Source organism: Scatophagus argus, chromosome 19 (genome assembly GCF_020382885.2).
Source record: "Scatophagus argus isolate fScaArg1 chromosome 19, fScaArg1.pri, whole genome shotgun sequence".
NCBI classification, from domain to species: Eukaryota; Metazoa; Chordata; class Actinopteri; family Scatophagidae; genus Scatophagus; species Scatophagus argus.
Genome location: NC_058511.1, coordinates 10,821,946 through 10,838,389, shown reverse-complemented (window position 1 = coordinate 10,838,389; position 16,444 = coordinate 10,821,946). Strand labels below are relative to the sequence as shown.

Sequence of the window (16,444 nt, the reverse complement as noted above, 5' to 3'; positions counted from 1 at the left end):
TCCAAAAATTGATTACCTGCACCTAAACTCTTGGGGAAAAAAAGGCATTTTCCTTTCTCTTAGAGACTGTAATTTTAGGCATTTGCATTTAGATGTTGAACAAGAATTCTATGTAAAAGAAACTCATGTAATCACTGGTTTATCGAAACGAAAACGGGAGTGTTCTGTTTGTATTTGCATGCCAGGACGAAGCGATGACAGCAGTACGAGAAGGAGGACACCTGAAAACAACACTTAACCAGTGCAGTTAGCCTGTTGATGTCGTTGAGTGTACCGTAGAACAGGTTAGGTTAGTTTGGTAAAGGTGAAGATTTCCTTGTTGACCAGGAAAAAAAAAGAAGCTGTTGCCAAATCTCTGTTAGTCATCGCAGCAGCACTGACACAGCCTGTGTGGAAAAACAGAGGTGGGCTTTTCTCTGATGGGGGCAAATTATTTCTCCTCTGTTTGACAACTTTGACAACTTTGGTTCCATATGAATGCGTAAAGAGCGTTGGTAGGATAATCAAATGCACCAAACATAAACACGACCTGCACAGTGATTTATTTTAACCAGTGGCGTTATCTGCCTGTGGAAAGTGTTGTTTTCTTGTGAGGCCAGTTTAAGTGGTTAGTAGTGTTGAAATGTTGCGCGCTTTCTCTCTCTCTCTCTCTCTCTCTTCCCTTTCACGGGGCTCAACTTACAATCAAGGAGGAGCCGAGAGCCCTCCGGGGCTTCTTCTGGAACCTGCTCCTCAAATATAAAGCGCTCCCCTCATCCACGAGGAAAGACTGAATCATAACTCGCAAGGAGGAGCCGCTGCCACATCAGTGGTTTCTCCCTAAACCTGTTCTGACAAGCGACTGTGAACGCAGTGGTCACTGCTGGATTTTTAAAAAGCAGTTTCTGTAGCCATTTTTTTTTTTTGTTCAGCTTTTTAGAAAACATAATCTATTTTAGCTGAAGATCCAACTTTTCAAAGATCGAGGTGAGACGCGCGTCTTAAGTTTGGAGAGGAGAGAGCGCGCAGATGGCAGCCCTCATCAGCGCGTACTCGTCGTGGCCAGAGTCCTTCGAGTGTCCTCCGGGAGACGGGGACGTGCCCGACGGACATGGCCCGCACAGGACCACAGTGGACAAGGCGCCGGAGCCGCGGATCAGACGGCCCATGAACGCGTTCATGGTGTGGGCCAAAGATGAGCGCAAACGACTGGCGGTTCAAAATCCAGACCTGCACAATGCCGAGCTCAGCAAAATGTTGGGTGAGATGAACAAAGTTATTTAAAGTTTTAAAGTTAACTTTAAACTCTTATTAGTATACGTACGAATTATTATTATTATTATTGTTGTTATTATTGTTGCTACTTTTAAATCGTCCACACTTGGAATTCTCTTCAGGCCTCTAATGTTTTACCAAAGTTTTTAAGTTCTTTCCTATGCCAAAAGGATATTCCAAGTGAATTTAAATCTAATAAAACTTTAAAATATAAAGACAACACAACATCATTTTCAATGGTTCTTAAAAATCGCAGTTAGTCAGATGAAGTAAATTAATCACGTCTCTTCACAGCCGTCATGAGGCGCGTCAAAATTCCCCGAATTTAAAAGTTAACTTCGCTTCACCGTAAAATTCGTTAAGACTTTGGACACAAAAAATGAGACGGATATTCCATTCTGCGCTGCATCTGGTTTATAGTGGTTAAAATCAGGCACTCTCGCAATTCCGAAATCATTTTAGAGCCAATTCATGAACAGCGTTGCGTGAAATATATGCTTTCAAAAATAAGAGATCAAATTTTACTTTTATTTGTGTATGTATGTATGTTCAAGATAAACACCAACGTACATTTTACCGGCACTTGTGCTTAACTTGAAATAGGACGTTTATTATTTGATTTTGTTTCTTAAAAGAAAGAATGTCGATGCTGCCGTCAAAGTTTTATTATGGGCTGAATGTTTTTTCTTTTTTTTTTCTTTCTTTAAAGAGAGAAGAAAATAATTTCTGTGAGCTTATTAAAAAAGTTAAGAAAGACTTAATATTGTTTTTTTTTTTAATATATAAACATTAATCACTCCATTATTTATATCAATTTAGGATCCTCATTTTGTTAAGGAGAATAAATCTTTAAAAACAATTGAGAACATTTCATGAATTTTTTACAAGGTGTAGAAATTGTTAGAGTGAGAGACATATTTAGTCATTACAGAATTGTGTAATTATAACAGACTTAAATATGAATAAAAAAAAAGTAAACTGCAATCTATTCTGTTGAATTAACTTTAGGATTTTTAGTCGATTTTTTTTTCTTTTTTTTAAATTCTGTTTCATCTTCTTGCAGGTAAGTCATGGAAGGCCCTGACTCCCCCTCAGAAGAGGCCCTACGTGGAGGAAGCAGAGAGGCTTCGGGTGCAGCACATGCAGGACTACCCCAACTACAAGTATCGGCCTCGCCGGAAGAAGCAGCTGAAACGCATCTGCAAGCGAGTGGACCCCGGCTTCCTCCTGAGCGGACTGGCCCCTGATCAGAACGCCCTGCCTGACCAGCGAGCCCTCTGTCACCCCCTTGACAAAGACGAGGGCAGCCCTACCGGTGTCAGCAGCAGGTTTTCCAGCCCCAGCCCAGCCCTGCCCAGCGTCAGAAGCTTCAGAGATCCTGCCGGTTCCAACAGCAGCTTCGACACATACCCCTACGGTCTGCCCACCCCTCCTGAGATGTCCCCCTTAGACGTCATGGACCACGAGCATGTACCCCCCTCTTATTATTCAACATCCGGTAGCTCCTCCGTCTCTTGCTCTTCCTCAGCCTCCTGTCCCGACGAGCACCGCCAGAATCAGTCACACATGGGTAGCCCACCGCCTTACCACACTGACTACACTCAGACCCAAATCCACTGTGGGGGCACACACATAGGTCATATCCCCCACATGTCCCAAACTGGTGGTGGTGGACTGATCTCTGGTCCTCCACTGTCTTACTACAGTACCTCATCTTTCCCCCAGGTTCACCATGGGCTCCATCAGGGCCACCTGGGTCAGCTGTCCCCCCCACCAGAGACACAGGGTCACCTGGAGACTCTAGACCAGCTGAGCCAGGCTGAGCTTCTAGGAGAGGTTGACCGCAATGAGTTTGACCAGTACCTGAACTCCACTGGGCCCGGGTTCCATCCTGAGCAGGGCAGCAGCATGACTGTTACGGGACACATCCAGGTGGCGTCCACCACTACCGCTTCTCACGCTGCATGTCCCAGTAGCACCACAGAAACCAGCCTCATCTCAGTGCTCGCGGACGCCACGGCGGCCTACTACAACAACTATGGCATCTCGTAAGCTTGGTCACGGCACCCATTGAACTTGTGACTGATCAGAGACACTACATGGTTTAAAATGGGTGAAGAAATTTGGGACAGTGTTGCACTTGGGTGCTAGTAAGGGAAATCTTTCCATGCTCTTGTGTGTAGTTTCAAATCTGGCATTAGCATCTATGAGCAACTTCCTCCCACCACGATTTCAACCTGAACTGATTACTGAGCAATATGATTGTCTGGAGCCGGGGAAAGAACAAAGAGCAATTTGGAGGAATATGAAGAAAGGCAGATGGACAACTCAGGGATGCAGACACAAAATACTATAGTATGCCACCTCCAGTTGTCACAATATTCCGAAACCAGAAGAACAATCGTAAAAGACTTGTTGTCCACTTGTAAATGTCACCACTTACTGTACAGACCCTCTGTCCATATTTAAGTCCTTTGATGTTTTGCATAAAAGCTAAGTGTAATGCTATTATTGCCGCTTTCCATTCGAATGTTTGTATAATATGTTCTCGCTCTCATTAGTTTGGGAGTCTTACCTCAGTGGTTGTAATTGAATGAGGTTTTAGTTGGACATTTCTTATGCAATTTAACAAAATGGTGTATAATGAAGATGAAAGGCGTTTATACTTCTTCTCAAGTACTTAATAATATATAATCATAACCTCTACGATGAAAAATAATAATGGTAACTATAACTGTATGCTGATTTAGGTTTGTGAAAGACAATAATTTAAAATAAAGTTCAATTTTTTTATATATATATAAATGCAGTTGCTACTTGGAGAATGTACCACAACAAAACTTTTACACCTGAACAGATATTGGTAATAACTGATACACTTAAAAGGCATAGTGTAGTGACAGATGAAACAGATTTCTCTTATACATACATATAGATACATATATCTAGCAACTAATTAATGAAATCAGTTTCCTGAATAAAAACAGTCAAAGGAATTAGGACTCCAGTTTTATTACGCAAGTTCTTACACACAAGTGGGGAAAAAATTTTGTTTGCTACTCGTCCCTGTTCAGTGCCACACCACATATTCATCTGTCGAGTCGTTGTACTGCAAGTGGCCCATTCTGACACCTACTCCCTCGCTTGCTTTTTCCACCCTCCATCAAATCATCCTTCTCTATCCGTCTCCTCTCGCTTTCATTTCATCCCGGTTCAGAGGATTAGTGTAAAACAGGCACAGCCGTCTCCACCCGCCTCCATCTCCACCGTCCTTTGTTTTCCTGGAGTCTTATTCTGGGTGCCATTCTTAGGCACTCTGGACCCCCCCTTCCACCCCCACCCCCACACCCCGTGTTCTATCTTGCTGATGCAGACCTTTCGTAATCTGTGCAAAATAAATAAAAAAAATAAAACCCAGGGCCTCGTTGACTGTTTTACACCCTTCTCATTTTTCTCCCCCCGCCCCCCCTTCCCTACTCCTCCCCTCTCACCCTCTCTGTTCTCTTGAATTTTTCTTTTTCGATAAAAGGAATTCAGGGGGCTTTTGACAAATCCTGGAGTCTGGCTGGTCTTCCTGCATTTTTTGGGAACGGTTGAGTCGTGCTTCTTGTAAAGAGGATGTGGCGGAGAAGCGGTGTTTCCTGACTGATAAGGGAAAAGCCTCTCTCCGTCAGGATGTTTGGGCCTGGCTGGGCCCTGCATTAAAGAGCCAGAGAGAGGGAAGGGAACCCGCTGTTCAGCAAGCAGGAGGAAACACTGCTGTGTTGATTAGCATCTTACTTACCCGTCTTTACTTACCCACTATTCTTCAGGAGAGGCTTTGTCAACCGGGCCTGTCGTACCTTGACCACAGACCCACCATAAACATGCACATAGCAATAGGAGCCTTCTTACTCTGAAACCAGAACACAGCACTTGCGGTGAACACATATATCCAAAAATGACCTTTCCCTGTAGCTATATTGAACCACGACTGTGTGCTTTTGACACTCTTTGCTGTCAATGTGATTAAACTCACCCAAATGACAACATTCATCAAGTACCAGTGTTTGCAGCTGGCCGACGTTGCGCTCATTTCTTTTCGGGGTTAGGTCATTACCTTTTGTGCCTGCAGGGGTTCGAAACCCTGCGGAGGGTCCATTTGAGTGCGACCATATTTTGAGCGGGTGGCGCCCCAGGCTCACGGGCTGAGAAAGTAGTCTTTGGTGCGGCATCAGCCCCAGAGTTGTCAGGGTCAGCTCAGGGTGCTGCTACAGACTCCCTTGGTAAAGACGCCCTGCAGTGTCTCAACAATCACATCCACCTCCTCAGGGTAGGACACCACAGCACAGACAAGGACAAAGACTCAACGTCAACAAAGCACCGTCACGTTAGACTCAGACTAATACACACAAGTACTTGAGCATAAACTGCAGAATAAAGCAGTGCTTTCATCATTATAATATAGTATATTATTGAGATTCTAATAGTATCTCACGTTCATCTGATTCTGAACATATCGTCATGATGGCTATGGAGATACAGGCAAGGGATAAATACATCTGTAGATAAAATTCAATTAACGTCACATAAAATGACGCATCCCCAAGTCCTAAAAATTATCAGCAAAATAAAAAAATAACCAAAATTTGAGATAACTGGTTTTTATTGCTAACACAGTCAAGATGAGGTAACTTAGAAATTCAAATGCATGTTACATTTACACAGTGGATACTCATGGTTAAGGTGTAATATGCATATAATATACAAGCATATAATAATTCATTTCCTACTAAAATGATATATAATGCTGAAGCTGTTTCAATGTGATAACTTTTGTCTGAATCATTAAGTATGCAACAGTTTCCAGTGACAAACTAATCACTGACCACTTCACACATCCTGTAGATAATAATACTTATCTGTGATTAGCGCATCAAAACCCAGAGGAGCTCTTAGGGGTGTTTACTGAGAATCGTGGATCTTGTGATTTCTAAGTTTTCTGGAAGTGAGGGCAAAACACTCAACTTGTCAGTGTCAGTTCTTCCCTACAGAAGGTGACTCATCGTCATTGTAACCTTTAGTCGGAACCTTCTGCTGAAACCCTTGGACAGCCTTCACTGCCGTTTTAGCTGCAATAAATCAGCAAGAGAGGGAGGAGAAAATAATGCATCAGTAGAAACCAACATGACTTTGTTGTGAACTGCATAAACTTTACAGTTTGTACACACAGACCCTTGCAGAATCACCCGTGAAGCGCCTTCTTTTGTGAAAAGGGACCGTAATCTCTTTAATTTGACTAATTAAATCTTACATATATTTGCAGGATCACAAGATTTAAAATATTTGCGAATATGAGGATAAAGGCTGAACAAACAAAAGAGCCTCCTCTTGTTATTTCTCTCTGATTGCTGACTGGCTCAGTTCCAGTCTCAGGTCAAGCCTGTGGAATGAGTCTGTCAGGTAGTCTGTTATGTTTCCTATTTCCTCCTCTGCCGTCATGTCACTTCCCTGGGCAAACAAACAACTCGGCAGTCTAACCCAACACCGACTGTCAAGGTAACAACGTAAAGCTCGGTGTGTGTGGTTGTGGAGTGGAGCTTGCACAGCTGTGTAAAGTATTATCCATCTGCTGGGACCGAGGTGAGCAGTGGTCACTTTGAATATCGTGTCCTCCAGGGGCACGGAGGAGGCTGACTGTCTCGTTGGTCCAGCATCCATTGTGTAGTCAACGGGGGAGCGTTCAATCACGTCATATTTGGAGGTTGACCGTTTCAGCTATATGACGTTCTCTGCGTATTAACTTTGGGTCAGAAGGAAGTGGCTGATTTGAACTACGTGACTAAGGCATATCAATGTCTGAGAATGAGGTTCCTTTTAAACCATATACTGTAGATACTCTATGTTACTGTGTGCATGAGGTAGCTTTTGTAATGCGCTTAATCCACCACTAAAAAAAAAGTCTAATATTTGCAGCTGCACATATTGAAAGTAATTATTTGAAACTGGATGAAGCCAAGTTATCTCTTTAAATGATTCTGGAGAATAATCACGTCTTTCCTTTTAAGCTTTGTAAATAGAAAACAACAAAACCAATTACAACGTCCTCATCACAGCAAATGCAGTGAACTTTACATCAAATTAAACTACTCTGCACGATGGATAAAGACACATTTACATCAGTAAATACTAAATGTTGTCGGAGTGCATTTCCAGTTGGAGTGTGTTACAGCAGCATAATAACCTGTTTACAATTTGTACTTGGCCCTAAATCTGGCCAAAGGAGGAAAAGAAGGAAGAAACACACACACGCGCACACACACACACACACACATCTCGCAGCAAGGGATTATGGGTGCAGCTATTCTTCATCTCATTGTGGCTCAACAACAGGCAGAGTGTGGGGTGGCAGGCAGGCGTGTACGTCGCCGGACGAAGAATGGACCAGACTCGTCGAGGGACAGGTGCCATGTGGCAGAGGATGTGCGGGGACACAGATGGGGACCCCTGGAAAACTTGGGGGACCGTACGAGCAGCCAAGGGCCTCCCACCCGTACCTGTGCTGTGAATGCTGCAGCTGAACGGGATCCGGCACCTGTTCTAAGCAGATACAGGCGACCAGCAAAAGCACAGAGGGAGGCCAGCACATGGCTGCCAACCCAGGGAAGGAGAAGGCTAGATTTCCATTTACCCACAAGCACGGCGTGATTACCAAATCGGCACAGGCTTTACTGCAGAATGTACGAAAAAGGATTGAGAAATGTGCTTGCTTCCAAAACTATGTGCATTTCAGAAAACTCCCCACTTTATTAAGAGCTTTCTAGTTTGTGTATTGAATGTTGTACTCAAAGCTGCAGCAGCATTGAACAGTCAAGAGGGATAAAATACTCGCACACATTTATTATTTTTGAAAATTGCAGTTCATGTCCTATTTTTACAACCTGACCTGCATCGGTCTCGCTATCTCTCTCTCTAATAGCACGGCTTGCACTGGTCCATGTATGCTGCAGTGCTATCTGGCTTGTTTTTGACTGCTGCAGATTCTCCCTGGGGTGGTGTAACTCTTCACCTCAATGTGGAGGAGGATGTTCCTATTGTGCTTCCTAATTGCAATGTGGTTGTTCCATTTAAGAGATAGAACATCCTTATCTGTTTCATGTGCGATGTCGAATTGTGGGAATAACTAAGAGAGGCATTACATATTTTGATTCATGCTTTAATAGAGATATTTACAACATTTCATGCAATGTTTTAATTTTTTGACAACTATATTTAATCAAGACTATCGTGAGACATGCAGCTAAACTACAATGAATATGTCTAATTAAAAAGTGAAAGTTGGGAAAGCTTAAAGCTCTTTTGAGATGATGTCCTTTTCTCTTTGTTGTGAGAAATACCAGCTAATACCATGTCCTAGCATTAAGTGAAATTGGACATTGCTTTTTAAAAGTACTTTGATCTTCAGTCACTCCCCTTCTTTTCCATTTTAGTGGCCCCGCATTCTGCCATCGTGACTCTGGCCTCGTCATCCTGCACCAACAGAGTTAACTCAGCGTGTATCCTGAAAAGCAGACGCACTAATGATTTTGATGAGTGATGTTATAAGTTGAGCGGTGTGAGAGAGGCCCTTTTAACAGCTACTGTGGAGGATAGACAAAGCAAACCACCGGGCTGCCTGATGACTGTTCATGAGACACACTGAGAGACACTGAAGTTTAAAATATTTCTGCAAATATCATCCATAAAATTAGTGTGGATACAAAGTAACAATAGTATCTGATTGTGAAAATGATGTGATCAGTTCCCTAATGGCTGAATTGAGTTGAATAACTTTATTATTCAAAGTGAAATAGATTTGCGTTGCAGAATACTGGCTGACCAAATCAGAAACAATTAGTATGTTTAGCAACATTACTATACATTTATACATTAACCATCATGTGTATGGTTTAGAATTCAAAAAAACAATAAATAAATAAAAAAAATCAACAACTTAAGAATATCGTTTGATAGCTGGAAAAAACTATATTTTGATTACAAATATAAAGCAGATAGAGAACATAGTGATATACACAATTTAAATAGAAGGTAAAATGTGCAATTTCGTCTTTATTTTGTAATTATTCGGTTTATCCTATGCTCAGAGAAAAAGGGCATCGTATTAAAATCCAGATATTTTATGAGTTCAATACAGTTATTATTAAAGTAAATGAAATTAAAGAAGCTATTTCAAGTGGGTTCAGAATTGCAAAGTTGCAAGGTTTTTTTTGGTGTTTACATTAAATAATTATATAATGTTATAATTATATAGTGGTGAAAATATTATATTTTTCTAAAGTGTGCAGTGTTGTTTTTTTGCAAACCTTTTCACAAACTCTACTGGGCTCATGTCTCATCAATCATTTTCTTGTGATAAACTATCATCTGTTTGTTTTCTCAAGGTAACAAGAAAAACTAACCTGTTATCACAAGAAAATAAGCTTTGTTAACTTGCGATGACAAAATAATGAACTGATGATGACATTAATGGCATTAAAAAAAACCAATAATTGCACCTACAGCTGTTCTCGACTTCTATACATCCCTCCCACATTGCAGGAAACATAACTCAAGTGTTCACCATGCAGGTGCCTGAAATCTCCAAGATTTACGTAAAACTGAGCAGTGATGGAGATTATTACATACAGGAACAACAAACCTCATTTACCAGCGCTTATTCAGAGATAAAGTACGTCAGTCATGACACACAGCATTTCCGTTGCCTTGAAGTGCACTGTTTACACTCAGAATTTCTGGGTAAACGCGCTCCTGACTGACCTTGGCAACAAGCCACTCTGGCATCATTTCCACGCTCACTCCCATTCCTCCATCCTTACGTTATGGGTGTAATATTCGGGATGTTGTTGATGTCTGAGTTTGAAGGAATCCCTTCCTGCTGGATGCTCAGCCCCGTTTCCTTAAAGACTCAACATCAAAAATGAGCCACATGGAAATGACTCACACACTGGTCCCCAGAGTTCAGACACTTCAACTAAAGGACCATGTTGACAGGTTCAAAACAGGATATGAGCTGGATAGGTCTATGTTTATTACAGATGGCGGAATGCTTAAGAGCAGTGATAGCTGAAAGCTCTGATAAGCAAATAAAGCAGCTAGAGTCACGTATCCACTGTGGCCAGTAAGTGGACACACAAAGACTGAACTCACAAACGATTAGCACACAAGCATCAGCTTGCAGTGTGAGTACCAGTCATTTTCACCACCACAAACTGATGATAAAAAGGCTACCGTATTTTCACACTGAAGCTGTCTGGACACTTCATCTTCTTATCTACTCCTGCTACACAACAGTGCATCACATGTAGGAAAATAAAATTAGAGATCAAGTTCAAGACATTTTCTTGAATCACAGCCCAGACTTGACCCTTTCATTTGTTAGTCCATTTCTGCAGAATATTACACAGTTTATACTTTCACAAGACACTTTTCCCAAGCTCTTTGAAACTACTACAAAAACAACAAAAAACCCTCATTAATTGCAAAAACCTATTGCCTCATGGATAAACTTTAGCTGTCATTTATAAACTGACAGATTTCTGCTTAGATATGGGATAATAGTTCTACAGGCAAGAGTGCTGTTAAGACTTTAGAAATTATATTCAAAAAACACAGAGATAATAAATGTATAAATTTAATACTAATAATACATTTTCAAAATGAAGTCTTACTTGTTAAGCCTTTCCTGCAGAGCATATCCAGTCATGATCATACAATCATATATCATCATTTTTTAAAGGCTCAGTCACTTTTGTTGATGTGCGTGGCTACCAAAAATGTTATTATACGCTTAAAGCTGCAAACGGATTTGCCTGATTTTTGGACCAGTTAAAAGCTGATTTGGCTTGACTTCTATTATTCACAATAATATCAAATGTGCTACAGGGAATGGAAATGTAACAGAAGGAATTACACTTGAAAACAGTCTACACCTGCAGGCTTGATTTCAGTGAAGCTGACGGATTCTTCCACTGATTTGATGATACATTTTTCTAGGAGTTACCCTCTAGTGGCCATGGAGGGAACTGCAGCCACAGCCTAAACATGGCTGTGAGTCTGTAGCAGCCCGGATGTGTAAAGTTTCGGCAGATCACGACCAAGCTGTGCACGTGTTGCTCCTGATTCAGGTCCACCATCGAGACACTTCATTGTCCTATATTTTAGTCTACACCAGGACTATAGTACATTCATAAGGAATCTCTGTGACTCATTTTGAGATTAACGCTCGATGTTAGCTTCCCTGCTCGTTATTTTATTACTCAACTAAGCTAAAATAGCCTATCAAACATAATGTTTTTACAGTCATATTTATTTGTATGACAGATCCTGAAAGAGCGTGCTCTTATTCATACACTGTTTATAAGATTACGGGACTACATGTACTCATATGTCAGGATGGCCGAGCGGTCTAAGGCGCTGCGTTCAGGTCGCAGTCTCCCCTGGAGGCGTGGGTTCGAATCCCACTTCTGACAAAAGATTTTTTTTTTCTGTGTTCACATTTATAACAAACATTATTAAATGATTAATCAGCGGAACTATCTTTCAAACCAATGGTTATATTACATAAATACTCTAGTAGCGTATTAGTAGATTAGTGTAGTAGTCTGACATTTAAACATCTTATTTTTCAATGTGACATTGAACGTTACAAACACTGCTAACCATTATTTAATAATAATTAAGGTAACATTTTTTGAGTAGCTTATTAGACATATTAAGAAAAATGTAGGTTTTAATTGTTTTAACAAAAATGTAAGAAAACATACTTATAGGAACCTGTAATGTTTGGTTCAGGTCAGAATTGTAATAACTGCAGTAATTATTTTTAGAGCCCAAAATTAGAGAAAACACTATTTACATGCTATTTCCCTTAACAGTGCCATGTTTGGAGAGTTAGTGAAATGACAGAGATGAGCAACAAATGAGAAATCTCATTTACAGTGGTTATGCAGGTCGAGGAACTGTCTAAAATCATGAATGTCAGCCAACGATATTAAACAAATGATGATTACATTTCCTGCTATTAGGACATGTGGCCTACACGCAGTCAGGTCAGGACACTGATTGGTATGGTTATGCAGTAGAAGAGACTGTTTGAGTATTTCTAGATCTCACTAATGGGATTGTCAGTAGGATCCTGTACTGTGTTGGCAGAAAGTAAAAACAGCAGCCTTCATTCTAAAAATATAAATGCAATGGCCACATACGTATTGCACATGCACACAGATGCACAGGAACACACGCTGACACATGAAATACAGCACTTTGTATAATAACAGATTTGCTAATGCAATGTGGCGTCTGAATTTACGACAGTGAAGTTAAACACGTGGAGCAACACTGTGTCTTCGATGTGCTGTCAGTTTCATTACATAAGTGAAACACTTTTGCAGATCTGTGTACCTCTGCGTGAACAAATCCCAAACTTATAGATCTGCATAGTTTAGAAAGAAAATAAATCAAGCAAAACCACAAAAGCAGGAATGTAAATAGAACATTTAAATTAGCATTCTCCAGAGATTTCCACTGCAGGATTAGCCCAAAGCAGGATTGTGTGAATGTACTTTGTGTGTAAATGTGTGGTCCATGCTCCTTCTGTTGGTTATATCTGTAACGCCTCCCTGTGATCTTCAATGTGGCCTCACTGTGATAGGTTAAAGAGTGAACAGAGGTGAAGCCTGGACACTCATTACCGTGAGATTGGCACATGTTCTTTATCACATAGATGAAACTAAGGTGTGGATTAGTTCCTTATACCTTCTTTTTAAATTTATTCATCACCTCTTATTGAACACGCAGGGACATGTGATCTATTTGGGTTGTGTTCATCAGGTTCTGGTGGCATGTTTTATTCCTTTTTTTTTAAATGTTATTTTCACCTCCAGTTAAGACTTGCTGGAATTTGCTGTGTATTTTCATGGCATAATTTTTTTGATTACGTAATCTTATCATGGAAGGTTAACTGCAATGATTTTGTTATTTTTATGTCACAGTTCCGCTTTTTGACCGGTATACAACCTAAAGCAATGCAATTACATTACAATATAACAATGCTCACCCTTTAGGAGTGCTTATCATATTTTCAACTCCAACCTCCTACCCTTTAACGGGGGGCCAGTTATCAAGATTTCAACTGCCTTGGTGTAAATCTTTTGAAGGACTGTGACTTACATAGCCAGAGTCCTGCTGCACAGCAGGTTGCACACTAATTAGCCCTGATATTTTAACTGCTGCCAGGAGGGGGGAGTGCTAAGCCTGAGCATCAGCGCACACGTGTGAGCTTGACGAATGATGAGCTTCAGGGTGTCCTGCTGCGACTGTGGTCCAAACTGCATGGTGGAGGCCAGACAGCTGACAGGAGACTGACAGAGAATGCCCGCTAATCATATTTAATTCAATTTAATGCAGACTACAGAAAAATCCACAAATAATGTGTTTGTGGATTTGTGGGACTTGAAGCTCTGAGAGGCTGGTAGTATTTACCCTTGTGTAAGAAAAAATATTTGTTGCAGAATTCAGACATTTAATCAAAAGATCACCTCTTCACGATGGTTCCCAACTGATTGTGGACTCTTTGTGAAGGGAGTGAGGGGAGGTGCCTTCCTCGCACAGGAAAGCCCACAGTAAACCATGTTCTCAGCACTCCTTTTGAGTCAGTCACTCACTATCATGACTCAGCAGGGGTCTTTCAGCTATTTTCTCCCATGAGTCAGGACACGATAAATCTGCCCACCTCAAGTCAACTCCACCCCACCACGACCCAGCAAGCTCCTTAAGACTTAAGACAGATGGTAGCATGAGGGTTTGTGTGTGTGTTTGAGTAGGCTTTGTGGGAGTGTGTGCTCCTGTGATGAAGCATTTCTTGTACTCTCTGCATCACAGGGAGGGATCGGCATGCCTGCGAGCCTCTGATAAGGATAACGGCTCACGTATTCTGCAGGGGTTCCTTTGTCCTTGAAAAGAGCGAGCTGACCTCAGGTGATATTTAGCTGAGGAAATTGCAGTCTCAGAAATAGCTTCACACACACTGTACCTTTCATGTGTAACAAGTGCAGGTGAAATTTGATACTTTTGGCCTTGTGAGCATTTCACGTGCTCCGTCACAACAATCTGTCTGATGAGACCTGCCAGCCGGGCAGCTGGGTGGAAGAAGGCTGATTAGTCTTTCTTATTAGTATCACAGTGCCCTGGAAAATAAATAGGTTATTAAAACTCTGTCATCTTCACTCATTTATGTTGATATGACCCTTGAGACAACTTCAGTGTTTGTCTTAACGTCTGTAAAATTACATCTGCTTTGTTTTCGTGGCAATGATTACACGGCCTGACACGGCGATGTGAAATGGCAAGTGGCTAAATACCACTGGAAAACTGAAACTGAAATCTGATGGCTGTGTGGTTGTTCGGGTTTCTAAATGTAATGCAATAATAATAATAATAATACATTTTACTTATAAGCGCCTTTCTCAAAACTCAAGGACACTTTACAAAGATAAATAATACAAAGACAACAGATACAGAGCACCTTCATTTAAAACACTAAAACACAATACATGCACAAAGTAGCACATGATTTAAAATCAACCATTAAACGCTTAAGCAAAGCCTTTGTCTTGCTTTTTGTTTATTCTTTACACGCAGAGTGAAATCTGTCATGAAGAAGGCAGAGAAAGAGATTTAGCATTTTTTGACAAACCCAGTATTCAGCACTCACTCCCTACATGTGAACCTGAACCTGTTACTGTGTTGGCTTTACTGTCACTAACACCATAGTCATAAGAAAAAATCTAAATATGCAACAAATGCAGGTGAGGTCTGTGGATGTTGCTGAAAGTCATTCTGTGAAATGAAGAAAGTAAAACAAGAACATTATAAAAAAAAACAATAAGATGTTATATCTAGAGAAGAACAATAAGAAGAAACCTAACCAGTTTGTTGGAGATGAAACAGAGGCAAAGCTAGAGTCATATAGAGATGACTGAAGAGACGAAAGGTGGAATATAAAGGGAGGGATATTATGCCTAGTCATAGATTGAGCGACTACTGTCACTGAGCCTTCAAGCGCCTTCTAAAAGCGTGTTTAACTCCCTTTATGCAATGGTGAAGTCCAAGTCATGTGTCCAAAGCCTCAACAGATTTCAGTCCAATCTCAGAGTGATTAGCAAGGCTTTTCATTCTATCCTTAGCGTCTCATGTATCTGATTAGCAGGTAGGCCCGCTGCTGCAGGGAGGCTTTTGAACTGGTTTCTCTGCCTGCAACAGCTCTGTTCAGTCTTTGGGAGTTTACATCTTGCATGCTGTGGCTTTGGAACTATTTATTTTCTGTTTGGTTCCTCTATAATCGCGGATCATGTGAGTATACGCACACAGTCATAATACTGTTTTAGCTCTTGTGCATTAAATGTTATTTACAGAGCGACAGAAATATGCTCTGATGACTGAAAGAATGATTCCACAATCTGCACTTGCGAAAGATCAGAACTGTTGAGTAGTAGTTTCTGTTATTTGCAGAAAGAAAGGATGCAATAATCCATGTTAAACTGGATGAACTCTGCCCGCCTGCATGGAGGACGTGATTTTTATTTTCCTTGTTTTAACCTTTTTAGGAGCCTCAGTTGGCAAACATGACACCTTAGGGATAAGTAGCATTATTCTAGGGATCCAAGGCCACATATGTTTCCTGGTTGTGGTGAGGAAAGAAAATAGTTTTTGCATTTGTAATCCACTGAGTAGAGACAAGCAATTCATTTGCTTAGCAGCAGCTAGTTTGCAGAATAAACTACATTCTGCAACAAGCGCAGACAATACTGCCTTGCATTTTGGTGAAGTAACTTAACATACAAGTGAATACCTTTGTTATTATCACAAACCCTACTGTGGCAGCTGTAATGCTGCACTCTGTAAAAAAGAAAAAGAAAAAAAAATTCCTAAAATGATGCTTTTACAGGAGCAGTTGTAGTCGTTTTTTGTTATTTGTGGTTAGGCAATGCTGTTCAGCTTTGAACTCTGCACATTTGCTGAAATGCATTTCAACTTTTAGGCTTGTCAGGTAACTCATTTCATCTTCCAGCTTCTTTAGCAACAAGTTTCAGTTTTTTGCAAAGCAATGCATTTGAGCTTCAAGATTTCATTTCAGAACTTTCAGCAGCAACTT

The 16,444-nt window shown here is 40.9% G+C and overlaps 1 protein-coding gene, 1 long non-coding RNA gene and 1 other non-coding gene across 4 annotated transcripts; 2 read left to right on the top strand and 1 right to left on the bottom strand.

Moving 5' to 3' along the window:
• The first annotated feature begins 384 nt into the window (after positions 1-384).
• Positions 385-4,250, top strand: sox7 (SRY-box transcription factor 7). 2 transcript variants are annotated; one of them, XM_046373803.1, is made up of 3 exons: positions 385-1,240; positions 2,318-2,824; positions 2,980-3,227. In XM_046373803.1, exons 1-3 carry the CDS (start codon positions 1,009-1,011, stop codon positions 3,075-3,077), a joined length of 837 nt encoding a protein of 278 aa, XP_046229759.1. In that variant the 5' UTR covers positions 385-1,008; the 3' UTR covers positions 3,078-3,227. The 2 variants fall into 2 exon arrangements, with proteins under 2 accessions (XP_046229759.1, XP_046229757.1); XM_046373801.1 differs by having other exon boundaries at positions 695-1,240; positions 2,318-4,250.
• A 505-nt stretch (positions 4,251-4,755) lies between these two features.
• Positions 4,756-5,811, bottom strand: LOC124050919. Its single transcript, XR_006841709.1, has 3 exons — positions 5,354-5,811; positions 5,053-5,149; positions 4,756-4,950 (listed from the first exon to the last, which is right to left on the bottom strand). It is a non-coding gene; the product is annotated as an uncharacterized LOC124050919 (long non-coding RNA).
• Positions 5,812-11,679: 5,868 nt separating this feature from the next.
• trnal-cag lies at positions 11,680-11,762 on the top strand. The gene has a single exon. It is a non-coding gene; the product is annotated as a tRNA-Leu (tRNA).
• Positions 11,763-16,444: the final 4,682 nt, after the last annotated feature.

What these genes read in the sequence shown, in the direction of transcription:
- sox7 (XM_046373801.1), top strand. Translation starts at nt 1,009, where the DNA reads ATGGCAGCCCTCATCAGCGCGTACTCGTCGTGGCCAGAGTCCTTCGAG. An exon ending in CGAGCTCAGCAAAATGTTGG is followed by an intron (nt 1,241 to 2,317) that starts GTGAGATGAACA and finishes ATCTTCTTGCAG; the next exon opens with GTAAGTCATGGAAGGCCCTG.